General features: G+C 39.1%; 1 protein-coding gene across 11 annotated transcripts in view; it reads left to right on the forward strand.

Moving 5' to 3' along the window:
* The window catches only part of LOC26535169 (protein argonaute-3), a 157,050-nt gene that overhangs the window by 87,457 nt on the left and 42,416 nt on the right, over positions 1 to 27,177 (forward strand). For 9 of the 11 annotated variants that reach the window (XM_039377347.2, XM_039377349.2, XM_039377345.2 and 6 more), the window contains one exon: positions 4,218 to 4,466. The exons of 1 other annotated variant lie outside the window; for it this stretch is intronic. In XM_039377347.2, coding sequence (XP_039233281.1) covers positions 4,218 to 4,466 — 249 coding nt within the window. Of the gene's footprint in view, positions 1 to 4,217; positions 4,467 to 27,177 lie in introns of those variants that run through there. One more of the 11 variants, XR_005562065.2, reaches the window with a different exon arrangement.

Consider the following 27,177-nt stretch of genomic DNA (forward strand, 5'->3'; position numbering starts at 1 on the left):
TCGTTGGTCTGCTATACGCTCTAAAATAATCACTTAAGGCTTCCTTTGCTTCCTTTGAGTTTGTTGATTTCCCTGGATACAATCTCACAAACTTTGTGCATCCATCAACAATTACTAATACATGTTTTTTCGTAGAATTCTTTTGATTTACCTGACCATAGTGATCTATATGTATGACTTCGAATGGTGTATTTCCCTTTGGTGCAATATTAATAGTTCCTTCTTGCTTACCATTTCTTCCTTGAAAAGCTATACATTTTAGGCAGTTTTTAACATGTTCATCTGCTTTACTTCTAACATTTGGAAACAAATAACTTTTAGAGACCATTGTACAATGCCAATATAGACGTTTTTAACAGCTTGCTTTTTAATTCATCAAATTCTTCTAATTGCGTTGGGCCAAACTCAAACTTTTTGTCTTTCTTTGTAAAATCATGGAGCTATTGTTGAAAAATTCTGTATAAATCTTCTGAAATACGAGCACATCCCCAAAAAACTTTGAGCATCATGAACTTTTTGAGGCACGGGAAAATTTTCAATTGCTTTCACACCGTCGTCATCTGCTTCAATACCCTTTTCTGATATTATATATCCTAAATATTTCACCTCACTTCGGAAAAACATACATTTATCGATTCGCAGCTCTTATTTGTTTTTAACTAATTGCTAAAATACTTCTTTTAATATAGCTTGGTGATCTTCTATATTCTTTGTCGCTATCATTATGTCATCGAGATAAACTATCACTTTCATTTCCCTAATCATGTAGTCAAATACTTTGTTGATGAACCTTTGAAAAACAGACGGAGCATTTGTCAGCCCAAAAGGCATTCTTGTGAACTCATACTATCCTAGTGGCGTGGTAAATGATGTATACTTTAGACTCACTTTGTCGTATAATACCATCTTTTAAATAATCATCAAGGATTCCTTGTATTTTTTCTTTCTCTACATATGCAAGGCGCCTTGGCGAAAAACTAAACGGCTTGTCTTCTTCTAACCCTAGCTTCATTTCACATTTTATATTCGGTTCACTCGGTCTTTTTGGTTTAATATAATATTCTTCAACAACATTTATAAATTCGCACCTTTGTTTAAAATTTAATTGTGAACCTATCTCATATACCTTTTCATTATCATTGTAATCAATTAATAATAGTTGTTTTTCAAAATTATTTTGTTCGTCTGCGTTTGTCTTATGATGACTTTTAAATTCTTTATTATACCCGTTACTCGTAGAGTAAAAGGGTATACTAGATTCGTTGAAAAGTATGTAAGAGGCAGAAGGAAGCGTTTCCGACCATATAAAGTATATATATTCTTGATCAGGATCAGTAGCCGAGTCGATCTGGCCATGTCCGTCTGTCCGTCCGTCTGTCCGTCCGTCTGTCCGTCCGTCTGTCCGTCCGTCTGTCCGTCCGTCTGTCCGTCTGTCCGTCCGTATGAACGTCGAGATCTCAGGAACTACAAAAGCTAGAAAGTTGAGATTAAGTATACAGACTCCAGGGACATAGACGCAGCGCAAGTTTGTCGATTCAGGTTGCCACGCCCACTCTAACGCCCACAAACCGCCCAAAACTGCCACGCCCACATTTTTGAAAAATGTTTTAATATTTTTCCATTTTTGCATTGGTCTTGTAAATTTCTATCTATTTGCCAAAAAACTTTTGGCCACGCCCACTCTAACGCCCACAAACCGCCAAAAAACTGTCCTTCGCACTTACACTAGCTGAGTAACGGGTATCAGATAGTCGGGGAACTCGACTATAGCGTTCTCTCTGGTTTTTATTTTGATTTTCTTCAACTATCGAATCTTTTTTTATTTCATATATTTTGTCATGTTCATTTTCAATTACAATTTTTGCCTTTACTCTTGCTCAAAAATCCCTTCCCTATAACATAGCATATCCCATAGATTCATCATCCACGACATATAGTAACATAGGAGTATCTTTATTTGAGAATTTAACTGAATTACGCTTCCATGTATTTGTAATTTACTAAAATTTAATCCAACGTAACTTAAAGAGGTAATCTTTTCCTTTTATTTGACTTGGTATAAAACGTTTTTTAATAATACTTATCGGGCTGCCAGAATCTATGAGACATTCTATAAAAATGGGGTTCAGCATATTATTCTTTGTACAAAATGTTAATTCAATATAACTTACATAATCATTGTCCCCGCTCTTCGACTTCTTGTATTGGTTGCACTCCTTAGCCAAATGTCCTTGCAAGCCACATGCGTAACAAGCCCCATATTTTCTCTTAGGCTTGCGGCACTCTTTGGTCAGGTGGCCCCGACTGTGGCAATTGTAGCACTCTGCATTACATCGTGGCTTCTGACAATCTCCTGCTCTATGGTCTTCTGGTAACTTGGGCTTATCCGCCAGCTCCCACTTCTCGTTGTAGTACTTGGAGAACTCCTCACCTTTAATCCAGTCGCAGTTCTGTAGTTTCTCCCGCATACTCAACTTTGACTCTTTCGACATTACGAACATTTTCTACAGGTGGCTTAACATTTTATCCGCTGTATCCATGGTAGCGCTTGTGCTTGAATACAGGCTTATTTCAGCATCGCCCTTAACTTTGTAGTGAATCAGTGCACGCATCATATCGTCGCCGACCTTGAAATTTTTCTGGACATTCAAAAGTTGAGATAGCCAAACATTGAAATTGTATTCGCCATCATATACCTTAACGATCTCCTTTAAAATTTCGAAAGAAATGCTTGAGTCTGTGCCGTTACTTCGTTGTTGTTTATTTTTTAACTGGTCGATCTCATTTTGCAGCTTCAATATTTTCAACTCATTTTCCAGTCTTTGAATATCGCTGCCTTGCATAGTTACATTGTTGCGCATCATTTGGTTTCCAAAACATTGTTCCGGCTCCTTGTTGCCGCCATTTGCATCTCAGGATCATTGTTGATAGCCATCGGGATCGCGAAACATTTGTTGGACGCATTGTTGCTGGCGCAAACGTCGCTGACGTTGCTGACGCAAAACGTCATCGTGTCGCCGTCGTTGTCTTGCTATCTCTTTTTCGCTACTTTGTTCTTCGCCGTTGCCGTTGTTTTCATCCCTGTCTATTTTACCGGTTTGTTCTGTGGCGTTGATTTTTTTCATTGCTGTTTTATTTTTATCATAGCTTTTAGTTCTTTTAATGTATAAATGCCACGATTACAATTCATAAATGCCTATTTTTATTATACCCGTTACTCGTAGAGTAAAAGGGTATACTAGATTCGTTGAAAAGTATGTAACAGGCAGAAGGAAGCGTTTCCGATCATATAAAGTATATATATTCTTGATCAGGACCAATAGCCGAGTCGATATGACCATGTCCGTCTGTCCGTCTGTCTGTCCGTCCGTATGAACGCTGTGATCTCAGGAACTACAAAAGCTAGAAAGTTGAGATTAGGCATACAGAATCCAGAGACATAGACGCAGCACAAACCGCCCAAAACTGCCACGCCCACACTTTTGAAAAATTTTTTGATATTTTTTCATTTTTGTATTAGTCTTGTAAATTTAAGACTCTGCTTCTCCCTTCCACTAGCTGAGTACCGGGTATCAGATAGTCGGGGAACTCGACTATAGCGATCTCTTTTGTTTTTCTTTTGCACTGAGCTTTAGTGTGCGCTCTGTGACAGTTCAGCGACGACTGACTCTTCATTTATTCAGCAAGTGTGTGTATACTGTTTACATTCGCGACTCTTATAATTAGTTCTTACATTGTAATATTGCAATGGGGCTCATACTACTATACTTATATGCAATTACTACCTACTATTACTACTACATTTATAAATTAAATAAGTAAATTTTGTTTTATTTTCTCACACAATGTATAAACCATTGTCACCGTAGACGAGCGGACGGCCTTAGCTGCTAATTCTCGTAGATCTTGAAGTAAAATAAATCAATATAATATTTCGAATTTTTATATACTCGTATTTTATAAAAATTGTTTGTTCTGTAAATTTGATTGATGTCTCGAGAATATTTAGGTGCCGCCATACAATATGTCATAATGTTGCGAAAAATTAAAAGTGTGATCGATTCACTCGGAAACCGGATACAGCTGATAATGTCTTTAAATTTATAAGAATTGGTGTAAACTTTGAAATGCAAAACAGTCCATTGATTTATAAATGCAAACTACCATCTCTGTCTTTAATTAGAAGCGTAATAATTTTGTTTGTTTTGTATTTTTAGGGGAGTGGTATTCAACTTGAAAACCCATTACCAGGAACTGTCATTGACCAACATATAACAAAATCAAAAATGTACGATTTTTTTTTGGTTTCACAATTTGTACGACAGGGTACTGTAACCCCAACACATTATGTTGTTTTACGAGATGACTGCAATTATGGACCGGATATAATTCAAAAGTTAAGTTATAAACTTTGTTTCTTATATTACAATTGGGCTGGTACATTACGAATTCCAGCTTGTTGTATGGTAAGTAATACACCACCTGATTATCTATAAATCCAAAAAGATAACTTACGATACTACTAACGACTTTTATACGGTGTCTAGATTTGCATTATCTTTTGTGTAATGCGTTTGCAACAATATTATCATATCGAGTACAGTGTCGTTAGGTCATTTCACAGCTTATACACATATTCATATAAGTGAGATTAGAGAAAAGGAATTGCTGCGACTATTATATGTTATAAGTTGTGTAAATAAATTAAAAAAATTTTCTAAGATTGAATCACGAAGACCGTTTAAATGGTCAAATTAAAAATATTTTTTAAATGGAGAACAGATAAGTTAAAAAATGTTTAACATTTAAATATATGTCGGAGCGCGTCCCCAGGAATTTTGGGAACCGTTACTATGATTTCACAATCTGATGAAATTGTAGCATTGTGGTGAAATTCTGAGAAGCACTGCAGCAGAGGCGCAGACGGCCTCTGCAGCTGAGTGAGGTCCGATCTAGTTGTCATAAATAGTGTGTTAGAGAGGAATGACAATATAGTGAACGCCAGTGTTGTGTATAGACCGAATAGAAGATGAGGAGGATTAGAAAAAGGAGAAAATCACCTCAGTGAAGTTTAGCTGGTGGAATAAATCGGAACTTGCTGTGCTGCTGTACCAAAATTGTGAAATTTACGAATAAAACGGATAAGACTCCCCTATTGCCGACATCAGAAGTGGGATCGCCTTCGCCACAAGAGCCCAGCGCTGATCAGTATATGGCTGCGTTGGAAACACAAAACCGTAACCTCATGGAAATAATAAAAACCATGCACGCCACAAGAGCACCGGCGTCAGATGAAAAGGCTTTGCACGTCACACTGCCAAAATTCTGCGCTGATAGCGCTGGAGCGGATCCATCTGCATGGTGCACCACGGTGGACTTAATCTTTGCAGATAATGCGCTTGTAGGCAGTGCGCTCGTAATAGCGTTGAGCAAAGCGCTAGAAGGCAGTGCGTCGCAATGGCTGTCGCAGATATGCTTCGCTGGAATCACATGGCCGCAGTTCAAGGAACTGTTCATACAGCGATTCGTTGGGATTGAGACGACGGCTGCCATTCTCATGAACGTTTTGAATGGACGTCCAAAACCTGGAGAGAGCTTTGCCCAGTATGGAAGTCGCATTGTCACCTTGTTGCTGTCTAAGTGGAAGGCCAAGGATCTGGAGGAGATTGCGGTATCGGTAGCGGTGGCTCACATGGCACAAATCGATAATAATTTGTTGCGTTGGGTGTTTACGACAAATGTGGCTACGCGCAATGAGCTTCAACAACAGCGCAAGCTTACGCCTTCAAGAAACGTAACAACGAAGATGATTCTGCCCCAGAAAAGAAGAAGTCGAGGATGCAGTCGCAGACTAAGTGCCATTTTTGTGCAAAAGTTGGCCACAAATTCGCCGAATGCCGCGCTCGAATGGAAGGTACATCAAACACCAAAGGAAGAAGCCACAGCGGAAGCAACACGTCTGGGTCAAGAGATCGTTCAAACATAAGATGTTTTAAATGCGACGAAATGGGACACGTGGCTTCTGTATGTCCCAAAGGCAACAACAAATACATCGAAAAGCGAGTTGACGTATGCAAATTAAGCGAGCCAAGTGGATTATTCTTTCAATCGGGTGAGCCCTTTCCATTCTTCTTCGATTCGGGAGCCGAATGTTCTTTGGTAAAAGAAAAATTAAGCAACAAATTGGCTGGCAAGAGAAGTAATAATCTAGTTATTTTAAGAGGAATTGGTGATAATATAGTTAAGAGCCACTTGCAAATACTGTCAACAGTCCAAATGTCAAAATTTAATTTAGAAATTTTGTTTCATGTTGTAATGGATAACTATTTAAAGCACGACATAATGATTGGCCAAGACATATTAAAGCTTGGTTTCGGTGTAATGATTGAATCTGATAAATTTAGTATTTACAAATCCAAAATTATTAATGCCGTTCAAAATGATGCACCTGAGAACACCTTGGAAATGCTTTTTGACACCAATACAGATTTAAGTGATAATGATAAAAGTAAATTAAGAAATATATTGGAAAAGTATGCCGATAGTTTTGTAATTGGGATACCAAATAAGCGTGTAACCACAGGAGCATTGGAAATTCGTTTAATCGATAAGAATAAAACTGTTCAAAGGCGCCCATATCGACTCAGTGCAGATGAGAAACTGTTGGTCAGAGAAAAGATAGAACAAATGCTTGAATCTAATGTAATTCGTCTTAGCAGTTCTCCATTTGCAAGTCCAATGTTATTAGTTAAGAAGAAGGACGGCAGTGATAGGTTGTGTATCGATTTTCGTGAGCTAAACTTAAATACGATTTCTGATAAGTTTCCGTTGCCACTGATTTCGGTGATAGATCGTTTGCGGGGTGGTAAATATTTTTCCATCCTAGACATGGCCAGCGGATTTTATCAAATACCGATTCATCCAGATTCTATAGAAAAAACAGCATTTGTGACTACAGAGGGTCAGTATGAGTTTCTTGCCATGCCATTTGGTCTAAAAAATGCGTCGTCTATTTTTCAACGTGCCATTGTTCAAGCTTTGGGGGACTTAGCCTATTCTTACGCAGTTGTTTACATAGACGATGTGCTAGTAGTTGCGAATACAAAGGAGGAAGCATATGAGAGGTTGAATACAGTGTTAAAAGCATTGTCAGAGGCAGGGTTCTCGTTTAATATAAAAAAATGTAATTTTCTTTGTACAGGAATAGAGTACCTAGGATTCTATATCAAGGATGGAGAAATTAAACCAAATCCTCGTAAGATAGAAGCTCTTTCTGTTTTATCTCAGCCAACCTCGACAACACAGTTAAGGCAGTTTATAGGTCTGGCATCGTATTTCAGACAATTTGTTCCACGATTCTCAGAGAAGATGAAGCCACTGTATCAGTTAACCTCTAAGCTGAATGCTTTTGTTTGGAAGGAGGAACACGAGAAGATACGGCAGGATATTATACAAGTGCTTACATGTGACCCTGTATTGACCATATTCGACCCTGAGCTTCCAATTGAATTGCATACTGATGCCAGTGCAGATGGCTATGGGGCTATGCTCATGCATAAAATAGAAGGGAAACACAGAGTAGTCGAATATTAAAGCAAATGCACGTCAATATCAGAAGCCAAATATCACTCGTATGAGTTAGAGACGCTAGCTGTCTATAATGCAGTAAGACATTTTAGACATTATTTGCACGGTAGAAAATTTGTTGTGTATACTGATTGCAACTCATTGAAAGCTAGTCGTACAAAGGCTGAGTTGACACCAAGAGTACACCGCTGGTGGGCGTACTTACAGGCATTTGACTTTAGTGTAGAATATCGCAAGGGCAGCCAAATGGCTCACGTGGATTTTTTATCACGAAATCCGATTCCCACAGTTTCAAATGCCATAAGCAAAGTAGATGAAGTTCGTGTTGATCTGGCGACAATAACAGATAATTGGCTATTAGCCGAACAGCAACGAGATGAGGGCATAAATAAAATCTTGGCTCAATTGAATAATGAGGACATGGAGGCAAATATCGATAACACATATGAGGTTCGAACTGGATTATTATATCGCAAAATACAGCGTAATGGCAAGACTCGTTGCCTACCAGTAATCCCTAAAGCGTTTAGGTGGTCCGTCATTAACCACGTACACGAAGCTGTAATGCATTTGGGGTGGCAGAAAACTTTAGACAAAGTCTACGAGAAATATTGGTTTGAGCACATGACCAAATATGTAAGAAAATTTGTTGAAAATTGCATGACTAAGCCTTCATCAGGTAAAATGCAAATTGAAATGCACCCAATTCCCAAGATTGACATACCTTGGCATACCGTACACGTAGATATAAGTGGGAAGCTTAGTGGAAAGAACGATCTAAAGGAATATATTATAGTTCAGATAGATGCATTCACTAAGTTTGTTCACTTGTATCATACTCTAAATCTTGACTCGGAAAATTGTATTAAAGCTATAAAGTCAAGTATGTCTTTCTTTGGAGTTCCCAGTCGTATTATAGCGGATCAGGGCAGAAGTTTTGCCAGCAACAAGTTCCGTGAGTTTTGTTCAACAAACAGGATTAAGTTGCACTTAATAGCTACAGGTGCCAGTAGAGCAAATGGGCAGGTTGAAAGGGTGATGAGCACTCTTAAGACCATGCTCACTGCGGTGGAAACGAGTCAGCGATCATGGCAAGATGCATTGGCAGAAATCCAACTAGCCATGAATTGCACCACAAATCGAGTCACTAAGGCAAGTGCCTTGGAATTGCTGATAGGAAGAGAAGCTAGGCCTTTTGGGTTGTTGCCAGTCGATGTAGAAGAAAGTGTAGTCGATAGAGAACAGATGAGGGCACAAGCCAAAGAAAACATGCAAAAGAATGCACAGTATGATAAACAAAGGTTTGATAAAAACAAGGCAAAAATAGTTCCGTATAAGGTAGGAGATCATGTGTTACTGAAAAGCGAGGAGCGGCATCAAACGAAGCTTGACCCCAAATTTAAGGGCCCATTTCAGGTAATTAATGTACTAGATGGTGATCGATACGAGTTGAAGTCGTTAGTTAATAAGCGAACATACAAATATTCGCATGAATGGCTAAGAGCTCTACCAGACAGACGATTGACAACAGAATGTAATGGTGACACCCAAGAGGGAGAAAAGTTGAAAGATGTCACTAGTGAACGTGCATCTGTGTCCCAAGAGGGGAAAGATTTGATAAACGGCACGAATGAAATGGCGTGCGTTCAAAAAGAGTAATGACCGCACTATAACAGCTATCTCGCTGGGACGAGAAGTGTTATGGCGGGGGTCAAGAGATTGGGTGTGATAGAAGACACGCCAATGTTGATATGTGAAAGTAAAGTTATGGAAAATATGAATAGTTTGAAGTTTTGATACGTAAATTGGAGATGTCTTTATAATTAAGTTTGTAAAAGAAAAATCAATCATGAGATGAGTTGTCAATCAATGTTTGTGTAAGCGGCTCTATAAGTTAATAAATGTAAGAGAGAAATACATTGAAGTTTGTTAAATAAATTGGAATTAAGTTGATGAAATATTGTGAGTATGACTTGCATGGTGGATTAGACACACGAGGACGTGTGATAGGTCAGGAAGGCCGTGTCAGAGCGCGTCCCCAGGAATTTTGGGAACCATTACTATGATTTCACAATCTGATGAAATTGTAGCATTGTGGTGAAATTCTGAGAAGCACTGCAGCAGAGGCGCAGACGGCCTCTGCAGCTGAGTGAGGTCCGATCTAGTTGTCATAAATAGTGTGTTAGAGAGGGATGACAATATAGTGAACGCCAGTGTTGTGTATAGACCGAATAGAAGATGAGGAGGATTAGAAAAAGGAGAAAATCACCTCAGTGAAGTTTAGCTGGTGGAATAAATCGGAACTTGCTGTGCTGCTGTACCAAAATTGTGAAATTAACGAATAAAATGGATAAGACTCCCCTATTGCCGACATATATGTAAATAAACGCCGTGAAAACAATTGGGAAAGTATAAATAGCCGAGTCAATATTGCTACTTACGTAATCGCTGTAACCACAGTCAGTAACGTGTTGACATGGGCCGATGGTTTGATGTTCATTCTGAAACGCACTTACCACGGACTCATAGTTTTTTATGCTATTTAGGATTCCCGTATATTATATATTTGACGTTCACGCTGAGAGTTTTTATTTCAATTTTTTTTAGATACATTGTCCGTAAATTTTAATAAGATTTATTTCTTTGTATTTAGGCAATCGTGTTTCTATTATTATTCTTTATTACCTTACTATTGAATCTTCTTGTATAAGAACTAACAATAAGTTTTAAAATCGTAACAATAACAAATTTTTGAACAGATATTTAATTTTTCCAACTGTTCTTCGATTATATGACCCTATACATTTCTTCGCTGGGATGGTAGGTCTTTAGGCTTTAAGTTGATTTTTTTGGCTTTAATGTGCTTGCGCCAAGTGTGTCTTCTCTCGAGATGTACTCCCAGGTACATTACCTCATCTGCTCCCGGGTGTGGTATGTTGTTCAGCAAAAGTGGTGGGCAGTCTTGTCTGTTACAGTTGCGGTAACAATATTAGCACCATAAGCACATTTCGTCTTTGTTTCAGCGTTTCTGTATTTTCTGACACTTTTATCATTTTACTCACTAAACTTAAATACTACAATGATTTTCAATCGAAATAACAAAATTAGTAACAGATCTAATGCATATTTTAAAAATAATTGGCAGAACAACCTTCAAATTTAGGCGGTAACAAGAATATTACTGTTTCTTGTAGTTTGCTAAAACTAAATAAAAAAATAAATAATTCTTAGGATATAATCCATTTGTTGAACTATGTTTAAAGAATCTTAATATTTGGTTGCGTGAACTTTGTTGGCGATCGTCTTGGCATAGAGTCCACCAAGTCCTAGCACCGTTTTAGGGATATTTTACTTCAGGACTCCTTCATTATACCCAAAGTCATTCGTTGTTAGATGGCTTTGAAGCTGCAACTGCTTTTCTCATATCTCATATCATATCATACCAAGAATTTTTGATTGGATTACGGCCTGGGGACTGTGCAGGCCAATCCAAACCAGGAACAGATTTATTTTGGAACGAATCCTTGGCTTTCCTGCTGGTCTACTTGGGATCATAGTCTTGTAGTTGTATTCGGCAAAGGGTATCATCATCGTCACTAAAATATCCACAAACACATGTTAATCCATGATGGTTTTTAAACATGGTATATTATGGTATAGCCCCAACTACATAATACGAGAAACAAGCCCATACCATTACACTGGATCCTCCGTGTTTAATTGCTTCTACTGTGTAGGTGTTCTTAGGTCGCCTTACATACGATTAAGATCCATTGCCACCAAAAAAAACCGCCTTGCTCTCATCTGACCATAAAAAGTTCGTCCATTCTTCGCATGGCCAATTTAAATGTTCCTTGACGAACTAAATGCGCTTGGGTATGTGTCTCCCTTTTAAAAGAGGGACTTTCCTTGCACTGTTTGCACTGTTTGCACTGTTGCGGATATGTTGAGATCCTTTTTCAGGTCGGTAGCAGCTCTCGGGCACTAGCATTTTGAAGAGATGGGTGCCCAATGATTGTTTTCTCCCACGTTTTTCGGGATTCTCGTTGTATGTGATTGCATTTCCTATCATTTTGTTTGAGCATTGAAAGATTTGACCAATATTTCTGTGTGATTTTCCTTCACAAATTGGTTTTATTAATCATGTCATAATCATTTTTTTAATCATGTCGTTTATCTAAAGTGCAATGCTTTTCTCATCCTATTTGAATAATTTTTTTTAGGGTATGTTTCAAAAATAATGTTAAAAATAGGAATACAAATGTCAAGTTTTATAACCATGTGCTTTTTACCAAAACAAACCGCCGACCAGTATTGAATAATTAAAAAAATCGATAGTGGTGCTATTTTTGTTTCCGCCTCATTTTAGACCTTGCCGCCCAAAAAAAATTATAAACAAGAGAGAACGCTATAGTCGAGTTCCCCGACTATCTGATACCCGTTACTCAGCTAGTGGAAGTGCGAAGGAGAGTCTTCAACACTGACAGTTTTTGGCGGTTTACGGGCGTTAGAGTGGGCGTGGCAAAAAGTTTTTTGGCAAATCGATAAAAATTTACTAAACTAATAAAAAACAAGAGAGAACGCTATAGTCGAGTTCCCCGACTATCTGATACCCGTTACTCAGCTAGTGTAAGTGCGAAGGACAGTTTTTGGCGGTTTGTGGGCGTTAGAGTGGGCGTGGCCAAAAGTTTTTTGGCGAATAGATAGAAATTTACAAGACTAATACAAAAATGAAAAAATATCAAAACATTTTTCAAAAGTGTGGGCGTGGCAGCTTTTGGCGGTTTGTGGGCGTTAGAGTGGGCGTGGCAAAAAGTTTTTTTTGCAAATCGATAGAAATTTTCAAGACCAATACAAAAATGAAAAAATATTAAAACATTTTTCAAAAGTGTGGGCGTGGCAGTTTTGGGCGGTTTGTGGGCGTTAGAGTGGGCGTGGCAGCATGATTCGACAAACTTGCGCTGCGTCTATGTCCCTGGAGTCTGTATACTTAATCTCAACTTTCTAGCTTTTGTAGTTCCTGAGATCTCGACGTTCATACGGACAGACGGACAGACGGACAGACGGACAGACGGACGGACAGACGGACATGGCCAAATCGACTCGGCTATTGATCCTGATCAAGAATATATATACTTTATATGGTCGGAAACGCTTCCTTCTCCCTGTTACATACTTTTCAACGAATCTAGTATACCCTTTTACTCTACGAGTAACGGGTATAATGAAAAAATATCTAAACATTTCTTAAAAGTGTGGGCGTGGCAGCTTCGGGCGGTTTGTGGGCGTTAGAGTGGGCGTGGCAAAAAGTGTTTTGGCAAATCAATAGAAATTTACAAGACTAATACAAAAATGAAAAAAGGTCTACACATTTTTCAAAAGTGTGGGCGTGGCAGCTTCGGTCGGTTTGTAGGCGTTAGAGTGGGCGTGGCAAAACGTTTTTTGGCAAATCGATAGAAATTTACAAGACCAATACAAAAATGAAAAAATATCAAAACATTTTTCAAAAGTGTGGGCGTGGCAGTTTTGGGCGGTTTTTGGGCGTTAGAGTGGGCGTGGCAACGTGAATCGACAAACTTGCGCTGCGTCTATGTCTCTGGAGTCTGTATGCCTAATCTAAACTTTCTAGCTTTTGTAGTTCCTGAGATCTCAGCGTTCATACGGACGGACAGACAGACAGACGGACAGACGGACAGACAGACGGACGGACAGACGGACATGGCCAGATCGACTCGACTATTGATCCTGATCAAGAATATATATACTTTATATGGTCGGAAACGCTTCCTTCTGCCTGTTACATACTTTTCAACGAATCTAGTATACCCTTTTACTCTACGAGTAACGGGTATAAAAATAAAGGTATGGACAATTCAAATTTTTTTTTCATTTTTGGATGGGAAAAATATCTAGCAAAAAATATCGGTACCTCAACCGTAATTTATTTGGTCGAGAACAAAATACGATATTGTGGTGCTATTATTTTAACCGCAGCTGTAAGTGTAAACGTCACGTGCTTGCATTTTTGCTCGTTTACTGTAGAGAGCCACTTTTCAATGTATATGAGGTGCAATGTCAGCTGTGCTGTAGCTTGGATCGGGGACCTTAGGATAGCTGTGCCGTCGGCAAACGTGGATACCGTAAGGCGACTATTTATAGGAATGTCGGCTTTAGATGAGGTATAAAGTGGGACCAAGGACGCTGTCTTGGGGGACTCCAGCCTCAATTTTAGGGCAGCGGAAATGGCAGTGTTACACCGCACTGCAAAAGTTTGGTGATGGCGTTGAAGTGCTGGGTTATGTATTGAACTGCAGATTATGGAAGTTCGATGATCATTTCCGGTGTTATAAGGTCGCAGCCAGGAGATTTTTTCAGACTGAGATTGTCTTCAATAATTTTGGTTATTTCTTTTGGACGGAATACAATTGACGTGTGTTGCTGGTGGGAGCTAACGGGTGAAAAAGTGAAAAGTTTCGCAAAGGTGCTAGAAGCCTCGTTTGGGGTAAATACATTTTAAAGGTGAGCAGCAAATGTGGTGGCTCTGTCTGCGTCGCTACGGGCCCAGCCGCCTGAGGGATTCCTTATCGGAAAAACGGTTTAGTCGGTGGACGAAGAGTCAAATGGGCTCTCCACAGTGACTTGTGCTTTGTGCCTGTTGGAGAAAGTTGCTCGGTGCCGAACGTGTTCCTCTTCTTGTTTTGCAGATGGATATCTGAACGATTGTCATTTTCTACGTTAGCGTCGTTTTTCGTGAACGAGTTGCTCGATTTGTACGTTAGTATTATTCTCGGGTTACGTGTAACGTTCGTGATTTTAGGTGTTGCAGTACAAGCTGCTGCCGTAAGAGCAAGTGCTCCTCATGTAGAAATGGAGCTTGGTGTTCCACATAGCTATGCGTAAGGTAAGCATTATTTATTTAGATTGTTGGGATACAAGTATTTGTATTTAAAGGTTTTTAATTACGCATCATGTCTTGAATGGTGGTACTTCATAAATTCCATCATGCTCTGTTGTAAGGCTTGAATCCTAGCTTCAGTTTTTGTTTCGTGTTGCTCAGATGGCCTATAGTTTTGTTGTGTGCACTGTGGTGGTTGAGAATTTTGAGTTGCATTTTGTTTGTTAGCTTGGCAGTGTTTGGGGTCGTGGAGATCTCCACACAATACGAACACGGTGCGAAGTGAGCACTACGATCTCGTATTCTTGGCAATTAATACATTGTACAGGAGCTTTACGTGTATGCGACTTATCTACTATAATCTTACGGTGCAGAAGGAGGTGAAGTTTATAAATTGGGTGTACCTCGTTTTTTCTAAGATGCTCGTTTTCTGTTTCAAAATGTATCTTAAAGAGTGGTTGCGGCTTCCTGTTTCTCTTTTTGATATTGAACACACTTTTGGAGCACAATCCCTTTTTTCTTTAGCGCCTCAGTTATCTCTTCGGGTGTAACATCAGACTCAATGCCCTTTAATAATACTTGAAGGCCTTTGCTGATTTTAAGCTGGTAGGTGTAGAAGTATATTTGGTTTTCATTATGGTAGCTTTTGACCTTTCTGTAGTTTTCCTCCGTTTTCGTTTAAAGCTTGATTTCATTATCAACAAGTGGCGGGAAAAGTTCAATAATCGAAAGGAATCAAACCCCAACAGCGTGAAGCTGGTTTTTCACGTGGTCACTAGGATGAGGAAGAGCAAGCAGGACACTGGCGACCGCGGAGGAGGGTGAGCATTATGAGTGCGACAGGGATAGATATGGCTAAGCAAGGACCAATAAAACAATGAAAAATTTTGTGCTAACTACGATTGTGCCGCCTGCAGTGTAAGCGGCGACGGTGCCGTCTGCGTGTAACCGGGCCCGTTCGCATTAGCCACCAGTGTAGCTGCGATTATGCCGCCTGCGAGTACATAGTTTTCCTCAAAAGTCGTGGAAGTTTTCCTAAGTGTGGGCCGTGAACGTACCCTTTTTTGCAATACCGAGTCTCGGCGACCCAAGCTAGCATTTACGAAATATAACATTATAATACCCCACCTCAACTGTCTCAAGATAATAAATTAATCTGAAGATTTGTTAGCAAAAATCGATAAGTACCCGATTAAACCAGGTTGGAAAGTATGTATGTGTGCAACAGTCATGTTGCTTACATATACCTGCATAGCAGAGAGTAGGATAGAGAGCAGATGAATTGCTTATCTTTACTGTCTTTTTAGCTTTGTGGTATGTGGTTTTGTATGTGTACCTATGATTTGCGCGTCTGTCGATTGATGAAAGCGAGCGTGTGCAGTTCTTACAATAAACGGGCGCAAACATTAAAACATTAAAGTTCCTATTTATTTCATGCTAGTCTGACAATAATTCAATCTATAATTGAAATCCACAATATTATTAGCATAATACCATAGTATAATATATACAATTGTTGCGGGAGACCCGGATGAGTAAAGAGCTGATAGCGCTGCCAAACGACAGCAATGAACGCGGGGGTGGCTCAGCTAATAGTGCTGCCAACCGACCAACAGACCTGTATGGATCGCTACATCCAGATTAAGCGAAAGCTTAGTCCTCTAAACACGGTTGGTATTACCGCAAGGATCAACCGTACCAACAAACTAGGAATCTCAATGATAACCGTTTTTCCATCTTAGAAGAGGCGGAGAACAATCCAAAAGAGTTGAGCAGGAGACCCAAAAGAAACCAAAGCCCCCCCTATTATAAAGAAAAAGAGCGCAAACGCACTGGTCAACAAAATTGTTGCGCTGGTCGGGGACGATAATTTCCATGTTGTTTTGTTTATTAAAGGGAACATCCCCGAAACCAAAGTTCAAACGAAATCCAAAGAACACTTCCGAGCTGTGTCTAAGTACCCTCTCCTATGTTGTACTATCTCCTATGTTGAAGCACTACGAACAGACAGGTCCCAAGGCAGCCGCAAAGCTATTTGGAAACTATGCTGGTCACCATGCAACAAAGTAAAACAGAACTCATGTCGTTTATAAAATTCACTATGTAAACTCTTCTTTAGAACCAGAACATGGTGATTCAGTTGATTATAGCGCAACAGTCCAAATAATGAATGGCTACACACATGTGGAATGCCAACGGCATTTCTCGGCAAAAATTTGAAATAACTGGTTGAAACCTACCTCACTGGGCTATATAACTTCCATATAAGAGGTTAGACCTTCTACCGCACAGATCATCGGGATGGTGAAGTCCACGCCGGAACCGACATCTTAATCAGAGAACGCATCAAACACCACTTTCACAAAAGGCTTACAACAAATTACTTGTAAGCCACGTCCATAAAAGTGCAGTCGTGAAACGGTAACATTTGCATTGCCGTTGTCTACTGTCCACCTCGCTTTGCAATATTTGAAGGTCAGTTTATGGACTTCTACAACACACTGGGGATCACTTCATAGCTGCAGGAGGCTACAATACTAAACGCTCTGGGGATTACGCCTTGTGAATCCCAAGGGAAGGCAACCTTATAATGCACTTATAAAAATGAGCAATAAACTGGTAGCTCAATATATTGGACCTCAGGAAGCTCTCAGATCTAATTGCTTTCGCGGTGACCAAAAACAACCCACAAAATCTAATAAGCGCCATGGCACTACCAGATCTCTCATCTGACCACTCGCCTTTGATGATAACCCTTCTTCAAAGCCCAGAAATTACGGACCACCCTTATAGGCTGACGTCGGACAACAACAACTGAATGAAATACAAAAAGTATGTGAGTTTCTACATAGAGCTAACTCCTCAACTAAATATAGAAGCCGACATCGACTGCTCTACCGCCGCTCTGAAAGAGGTAGAGCAGGCAGAATTTCAAAACCAAAACGGAAGGATGTGGAAATTAAGATGCTTGCTAATTGAACAGCTGGTTCTGGAAAAAAAGCGTCTGGGCTCACCCAAAACTAAGCTCTCCGATTGAAACCGCCATCCCGATAAGAAATTTTTCAGTTTGCTGGGCCTTCAGCGACAAAGACAGACCCGAAACATTTGCCTTACATCTCAGATGCCTCTTTGACCGAACCCCTCAGCAAATGCTTATGTTCTTCCTCAAATCAAATGCAAACCAATAAGTTCATTATCATGTCTGTCCAAATTTTTCAAAAAATGCCCTCTAACGCGCATAATATTATTTATGGGAGCACACAACATTATCCCAGCCCATTAATTTGGATTCAGTAAAAAAACAAATAGATCGATAGAGTTAACAGAATAACATCAAAGATTCGCACAGTCTTCGTGTTTGGAGAGAATATTGCTGCGCGATATTCCTCAATGTATATCAAGCATTCGACCGCGTCTGCCTCGAAGGACTTATGCATAAAATTAAAACACACTTGCATGGGAGCACTCATAAACTCCTTGATTCTTACCTCTACAACAGAGCCTTCGCAGTGAGGTGAAATACAACACAAGGCAGCGCACTTGGGAGTGACCGACTAACAATACCCACCTCTGATATACCTAAGACTGAAAGCCAGCAGCCTCCACTGGATCATAAACGCCCAATCGCCCTTGTATCTGGACTTCAAGGTCCTGCTCTACACCTCCACTCTTAAGCCAATCTGGACTCCCAGCTTTTGGGGAACGCGAGCAAAACAAGAAAAGACATCATACAGCGCGCTCAATCCACGATCCCGCGAACCACGGTATATTTGTAACCAAAACATCCACATGGACCTCGGCATTCTCGTTGTAAAAGATTAAATAGACAAGCAAAAAACGTCCTAAAATGAAAAACTCTCTGCTCACTCCCATCCCCTCGCAAGGGTTTTGATTCGGGTTTCGAACCCAATTCGCCTGCAACGTACCGACCTTCCAACCCACCCATAATTCGTCAGGACCATTTCTACTCACTAGTTAGGTTATAGTAAAAAATTCCAAAATCTTATTGCTAGTCTCAAAAATAAGAAGATTCAATAAATAAAGGCAAAGTAGACAAACAAAAAAGTAGTCAAGGGCAGCCAGGTCAAACGGTACCGTGCTGGACCTTGGACTTCCACTAGCTAAGTAACAGGTATCAGATACTCTGGGAACTCGACTACAGAGATCTCTCTTGTTTCGAACTGCATACGCACAGGTCTAAAAATATTAAGGAGTTTCGGGCGACACTATTACTTACTAGCTGTTGAAAATATCGAACATGTTTTCAGGTGGCAACGCTGTTTCGAACTTTTTTCATAGCTGCCCGCAATATGCCCATTTCTGAACTATTTTCAGAATACTCGATAAATACAAGTTTTTTTATGAATGATGAAAAAAAGTAAATAAAAACAAATCGATTGAAAAGCTTAGGCTTCTTTCGAGTCTTTCTCTCATTTATAGTTGCTGAGATCTCGGGGTATACTAGATTCATTTAAAAGTATGTAACAGTCAGAAGAAAGCGTTTCCGACGATGTATACATACATATATGGCCTTGTTCGTCCGACCGTCGTATATCCGTATGAATCAGGAATTATAACACGCTAACAATTGCCATATTTGATATTTTTTAATTTTTTTATTAGTCTTGTAAATTTCTATCAATTTGCAAAAGAAACTTTTTGCCACGCCCATTTAAACGTCACTTACATTTTTGGAAACACTTTTAACATTTTTTCATTTGATATATATAAAATAATTCTATAGATTTGGCAAAAACTTTTTGCCACGCTCGTTTTAACGCCCACACGCCGCTCAAAACTGTCACGTCCAATCATCTGGGAAATTTTTGATATTCCCAATTTCTACCGATATTCCAGAAAATGTTTAAATTTCTTGTTCGCACCTTCACTACCTGAGTAACGGGTATCTGATAGTCGGGGAACTCGACTGTAGTATTCTCTCTTACATATATTGGTATCCAATCTTTGCAGAAGTTAGACTTTGCTTTGGACTTAGCTAGATTTTGCACAGCTAAATCATCGAGGCTAGACCATTTAACCGGTCTTCAGACATTGTCGACCTGAGGTACGTTTTGAGACGACGTAATGTTGAAATTTGCAACTAACTGGCTGAGAGTTTGGTGAACTGTCGAGCACAAAAAATCACACAATATTTGCAGAATGCGCCGCCTTCTTTTTCCGAGTACGCCAGCAATTAGTATTTATGAAGCCAATGACGTTGAAACTTTAAATTTCTAGGGCCCGATGCGGGAAAATTGTAGCTTTCAGGGGGAGTCCAAATCTTTTTTTGCAATCCAGGGATCAAGTTTATTCCATGAGCTGAAGATTTTTGTACGAATAATCCAATATCGTATGAACTCAGATTCTGATTTAGAGAACAAACTGTCGAATATGAGCTTTTCGAATTATCGGGATATATATCCATATCTGTAGAACTCTGAAAAAAAGGTTATGTTACACTCCACAATATTAATTGTGAAAGTTATTCGATGCAAACTAAAAATTTTTACTGCGTTTCCAGTCAAGCTTTCTGTCCTTTCTGAAACATTTTTTTCTGCGATGTTAGGCTGCGTTTGGCCACCGTCCTATCGACAAAAAAAACTCTATAAATACTATATTCACTCATTCATTGTACAATAAACCTGCACATCCTCGCTGTGTTTTATATTCTATTAAATTTGATATGATAGTATTTCATACTCACATTTTCGTTTTCAATACGTGGTTTTTTGCACAGAAAGCGACGAATATCTATCATTAAATTTGATAGGATCGACTCATCATTAAATATGAACTCTCAAATCAATATCAAATCTCATCGAATATCATTAAATGTCAACAAACATGAACAGCTGACTTGTCACTTGTTCAGCTGGCATTGTCAGATAGAAGGTGGAGAAGGCGCGAAAATTTGAAAAAAAGTGCGTCATAGAGATTAAAACCACAAATTTGGAATATAATATCGAAATAAATTTTTTTTCAATATTAATTGCTGTCCATATTACAAAATGTTGGCACTGAAAAAGCAAATTCTGACAATTAAGTATGAATTAACAAGTTATTTGCACTTTTATATAAAAAGTGCTATATTGTTCATAAAAATTTATGTGGAAAAATTCTCCATGGGGGGGGTTACAACCCCCAAAACTCCCCCCTGCGCACGGGCCTGGATATGCTTCATGTCCATTTCCTGTTATGTAAGTATCCCATCCCTATTAGGAAACAATTATTTTACACATCGTGTTGATTTCACGTGAGTCTAGGAATATTCTACTTATATTATTTTTTGCAAAAAAGCTGTTACTGTCCCACGGGCTATTTGAAGTTTTCTTTGCTTTTTCCAGAACTCTCTTCATCTTATTTTGGTTCGTTTCACTTCGATCCGTTTATTGAGATTTTTCTTCTATCCCCCTATCTGTTAAGATATTGGACACATTGTGACTTCCAAATTTAAATCGAGGATAAGCGTTATTATTTTCTATACAAATATTGTCAAGCTGAGAATACTTCAGTTCGCTGCAATCCTTAATTATACCCGTTACTCGTAGAGTAAAAGAGAGTATTCTAGATTTGTTGAAAAGTATGAACAGGCAGAAGGAACCGTTTCCGACCAATTTTCTTGATCAGGATCAATAGCCGAGTCAATCTGGCCATGTCCGTCTGTCCGTGCGTCTGTCCGTCTGTTTGAACGTCGAGATCTCTGGAACTACAAATGCTTGAAATTTGAGATTAAGCATACAGACTCCAGTGATATAGACGCAGCGCAAGTTTGTCGATTCGTGATGACACGCCCACTCTAACGCCCACAAACCGCCCAATGCTGCCACGCCCACACTTGAAAAATGTTTTAATATCTTTTCATTTTTTTATTGGTCTTCTAAGTTTCTATCGATTTGCCAAAGAACTTTTTGCCACGCCCACTCTAACGCCGACAATACGCCAAAAACTGTCAGTGTTGAAGACTCTCCTTCGCACTTCAACTAGCTGAGTAACGGGTATATGATAGTCGGGGACCTTGACTATAGCGTTCTCTGCTCGTTTTTCTTATGCCGTTCAGACTTTCTCCTTAAAAAATACGTTGTGGGGTTATTATTTAATTGGTTAAAAAAATGTTATATGGATTGCTATTATTTTATAAAATTTTACGTTGTAGAATTATTATGAGTCACACAGGTGACACTCATAGAAGAGTATATCACAATTAATATTGTGAGGACCCTTAAAACTCCCCACAAATCGAGGTGCAGGAGAACTGCCTAGCAAAAGTGAAGAAGAATAAAAGTACGGCGCAAGCGCAGCTCGTGGCAAGTAAGTTATGGGATTGGGGAGTCAGTGGTTGGTGGCCTGTGACAAATGCGAAACCGCAGCAGTTTCTTATTGAACTGAATAAAACTTAAGAAAACGTAATGTCTATCCCGTCTACCTGACACAAAAATTTTTAGCCGGCTAACTTAGTCGGGACTATCTAAATAATCAGAAATTAAATTACAAATAATGACTGCTTCAAGCATCGTTCTACTTTGGCTGGGAACGAGATGTTAATTAACTTCTGGATTCAGGAGGTTAGGGTTGCTCCCAATTTAGGCGAATTAGGGAAAACAGTAAAAAGTTTTTTTTATTGATGCAAGTGTACTTCAATAATTGTAGACTCCAAATAGGTTACCCATGATCAAGAATCGGATGGACTGCGATATGAATAAGGTTTAAATTTCTTTAACCACATCTTATAAAAGCAAACATTATATAGCTTTATTAACAATAGACGCAACACCAAGATCGTGTTATTCTATTCAAAGATCACCCAATTGAAAAATGATAACTGATAAATGATGATAAATGATAATATGACAAAATGGAATTAGTGGTCTAATTGACGTACCCATCCTCTTATTTTTTATACTATGTTCATTGCGTTGCAAACGTCTGACTGAAATCAAAATACTCTTTTAAAGGGTATACAAATTTAATATTTATTTATTTGTCTTTGTTTACATCACTGAAATTGTTTCAATTGATGATGGAAACCCACGGTCCGCGATATGAGGTTTTGAGGGAAGGTTTCTTAGTTATCATTATGTCAATATTACGTTGAACGCCAAAAAAAAGTATATACGATTTGTGCAGTAACAAAAGCGCGTTCTCACTCACTGGTCCCGAGGATTCCAGAATTCTTCGCTTTTCTGGGCCGCACCTTTGATTTTATATATTAAGTTAAGCGAGACTATTTCTCGCAGTGTAGCTAAGACTCTCGTAGCCGCATAGCTTACCTAGTAACTATGAACAGCATTCCAAATGGTTTAGCAAATCGATGCCTGGTCGATGGCCGATGTAGAGAAGAGTGGAAGAGTTCGTAGTAACATCGTTATAATTTTAATTAGTTCAACTTAAGTTTTATGTTTTACAAGAGAAAATAATTGGAATTGAATTTGAATTGTTCGCTGAGGTTTTCTAGTTGCAAGATCGGGCGTACGTCGAAGACTGACTTCTACTGTTGGCGCTGGTTCTCATCAGGGCTCCGGCTCGTGCAGAGTGGGGCGTTTTGCAGCCAGGGCAGGGTGAGGGGCAACCCCGCATAGCTGTTGGGCAGTGGCCGAAATGCGTGCCAGGCTATGTTAGCGGTTGCTTACCCAACATCCTACGGCTGTGCTGCTCACAGCAACAAAGTGTCGCCTGCGGACGCAGCACATTGTAGTCGACGCGGCCGTCGAATATATCGTCGTCGAGTTAGTGGGCAAGGCGGGTGGCGAAGTAAGCGTTTTGGCTGCCGAATACGTCGTCGAGTTAGTGGGCAACGCGGTGGCCACAGGTGGCCGTTTGTAGGTTAAGACAATTAATAAGTAAACTTAAGTCGGTATAAGTCTTGGGTGATTATTGAATCACCCTAGTGTCTTTATATGCAGATTCAAGATAAACGCCTTTAGGGGCACCATTGGTTCCCGGTATGGTGAGATATTTCAAAATCAGTTTAACACTGAATTTATAGTTTTCATTTTATTCTATTGTGGCCACAAATGGGCTTTTGTAAGGTAAGACAATTAATGAGTATAAGTCTTGGGTGATAATTGGATCACCCTAGTGTCTTTATATGCAGATTCGGCATAAACGCCTTTAGGGCACCATTGGTTCTCGGTATGGTGAGTTATGCTGGTTTTGCTAGTGTCAGCACTTTGCTGGACGAACGGTCGGCTTGCCAGCCGCGGTTAGCTCTAGTACAGTTGAATAATTTTTAGTTCGGTTTAACCACTGATTCAATAAAAAGCACAAGCTCACAAAACGAAACTCGGCGATTCGCCGTTTATCTTTTAATTATCACGCTATCTGAGTCTCTAGGCCAGAAGTCTTCGTAATCATCCTAATTCTACACTTGGGTCTACAACCTGCTATCCCGTGAAAAGACAGATGCGTGGGAAACCATAACTCCCTTATAATCGCCAGGCCTGCCATTTACACATACATAATGAATGTGTACCAAATTGATATCTTAGTTTAGGCCCATTAATCAAAAATTAAAAAATTTGCGTGCAGAACCGCCAGAGGTAAAAACTTACCAGATGGTAGCCGTAAAGCCGGGAGCAACACCGTGCGATACACCTTTACACATAGTAAAGTCTATTAAAGATTTTACTGGCATTCAGGATGAATACTTGGAATGGAGGCAATTGGTCACTGATGCTTTTGAATTGTTCAAAAATTATCCGGGCAGTAGCGGTCATTTCCAAGACGTTATAATTATTAGAAACAAAATTAAAGGACCAGCGCGTGCGCACAACACAGTGCTTAATTTTAAAGCCATTTTGGCTAGAATAGACTGCTCCTATGCAGATGAAACATACCTGGGCCTATTACGAAAGGGACTTGAGTCGGTCCGTCAAGGCGACCAAACTACAACTCTGGTATTAGCAAGAGAGGCAGAATGCTGATTTCAACAAGAGCCATATCTGCGCGCCTAAAAAACAAGGCGAATATTCCGATGCCGTCCGCGGCCCAGAAAAAAGCCCCATTATTTCAAAAAGCCAAACAAGAATCGAAATACCGGTTCATGGCGCAAACAGGACGACTGGGTCTCTGTCTTACTAAAACAAGATCAATCCTCAGAACTAATGGAATTAGATCCATCGTCTTCAAAGTTTAGACATGCCACGAGCTTTGGGCAGAGATGTCATAAAAATTCTCATAGATACTGGAGCGGCAAAAAATTATGTAAAGCCCCATAAAGAGCTGAGAAACATAACTCTTGTCGACTCCCCATTCACTGTGAGTTCCATTTACGGCCCCAGTAAAGTAAAAGAAAAGTGCTTAATGCACATATTTGGCCTAACGGCTTAAATACCACTAAATAAAAACGTCGTTAACACCTCAATCATTGCCACAATACGTACGGAGACTAACGAACCCATATATGCCAAGCTATATACTTAACCCATGGGAGCAGCGGATTTTGTTAACACTGAAATTAAACAGCTGTTAAAGGATAGCCTTCTAGGTCATTCAACAGCCCCATATGCCAAGGGAAACATGAAAAAGAGTTTTAAGTGAACTTCCTGTAGACTACAGATCTCAACAACACGGATGTAATCGGACTCAAAATCATACGGACGGACTGGGTTATTAAAGCTGATCAAGAATGTCACCAAAGGTAAGGGTGGCTTGGTGTTGTTCGCCCTTTTTTTGTACCCTCCCTACCATGAGGGACGCGCGTAAGAATTGATTGACGGTTATTCCTTAATCAAAGTTTATTCACAAATTCACATATTTCCTTTTAAGTTAAATTCATATTGGGCTAGCATCGTTTCTCTTTCACGGAACTAATTCTTTAAACTCTATCTAAACATAATCAATGAATCCACATTTTTTTTTACCGTCGTATATCCGTATGAATCAGGAATTATAACACGCTAACAATTGCCATATTTGATATTTTTTAATTTTTTTATTAGTCTTGTAAATTTCTATCAATTTGCAAAAGAAACTTTTTGCCACGCCCATTTAAACGTCACTTACATTTTTGGAAACACTTTTAACATTTTTTCATTTGATATATATAAAATATTTCTATAGATTTGGCAAAATCTTTTTGCCACGCTCGTTTTAACGCCCACACGCCGCTCAAAACTGTCACGTCCAATCATCTGGGAAATTTTTGATATTCCCAATTTCTACCGATATTCCAGAAAATGTTTAAATTTCTTGTTCGCACCTTCACTACCTGAGTAACGGTTATCTGATAGTCGGGGAACTCGACTGTAGTATTCTCTCTTACATATATTGGTATCCAATCTTTGCAGAAGTTAGACTTTGCTTTGGACTTAGCTAGATTTTGCACAGCTAAATCATCGAGGCTAGACCATTTAGCCGGTCTTCAGACATTGTCGACCTGAGGTACGTTTTGAGACGACGTAATGTTGAAATTTGCAACTAACTGGCCGAGAGTTTGGTGAACTGTCGAGCACAAAAAATCACACAATATTTGCAGAATGCGCCGCCTTCTTTTTCCGAGTACGCCAGCAATTAGTATTTATGAAGCCAATGACGTTGAAACTTTAAATTTCTAGGGCCCGATGCGGGAAAATTGTAGCTTTCAGGGGGAGTCCAAATCTTTTTTTGCAATCCAGGGATCAAGTTTATTCCATGAGCTGAAGGTTTTTGTACGAATAATCCAATATCGTATGAACTCAGATTCTGATTTAGAGAACCAACTGTCGAATATGAGCTTTTTGAATTATCGGGATATATATCCATATCTGTAGAACTCTGAAAAAAAGGTTATGTTACACTCCACAATATTAATTGTGAAAGTTATTCGATGCAAACTAAAAATTTTTACTGCGTTTCCAGTCAAGCTTTCTGTCTTTTCTGAAACATTTTTTTCTGCGATGTTAGGCTGCGTTTGGCCACCGTCCTATCGACAAAAAAACTCTATAAATACTATATTCACTCATTCATTGTACAATAAACCTGCACATCCTCGCTGTGTTTTATATTCTATTAAATTTGATATGATAGTATTTCATACTCACATTTTCGTTTTCAATACGTGGTTTTTTGCACAGAAAGCGATGAATATCTATCATTAAATTTGATAGGATCGACTCATCATTAAATATGAACTCTCAAATCAATATCAAATCTCATCGAATATCATTAAATGTCAACAGACATGAACAGCTGACTTGTCACTTGTTCAGCTGGCATTGTCAGATAGAAGGTGGAGAAGGCGCGAAAATTTGAAAAAAAGTGCGTCATAGAGATTAAAACCACAAATTTGGAATATAATATCGAAATAAATTTTTTTTCAATATTAATTGCTGTCCATATTTCAAAATGTTGGCACTGAAAAAGCAAATTCTGACAATTAAGTATGAATTAACAAGTTATTTGCACTTTTATATAAAAAGTGCTATATTGTTCATAAAAATTTATGTGGAAAAATTCTCCATGGGGGGGGGGGTTACAAGCCCCAAAACTCCCCCCTGCGCACGGGCCATGATATGCTTCATGTCCATTTCCTGTTATGTAAGTATCTCATCCTTATTAGGAAACAATTATTTTACACATCGTGTTGATTTCACGTGAGTCTAGAAATATTTTTTGCAAAAAAGCTGTTACTGTCCCACGGGCTATTTGAAGTTTTTTTTGCTTTTTCCAGAACTCTCTTCATCTTATTTTGGTTCGTTTCACTTCGATCCGTTTATTGA

Source organism: Drosophila yakuba, unplaced genomic scaffold (genome assembly GCF_016746365.2).
Source record: "Drosophila yakuba strain Tai18E2 unplaced genomic scaffold, Prin_Dyak_Tai18E2_2.1 Segkk50_quiver_pilon_scaf, whole genome shotgun sequence".
NCBI classification, from domain to species: Eukaryota; Metazoa; Arthropoda; class Insecta; order Diptera; family Drosophilidae; genus Drosophila; species Drosophila yakuba.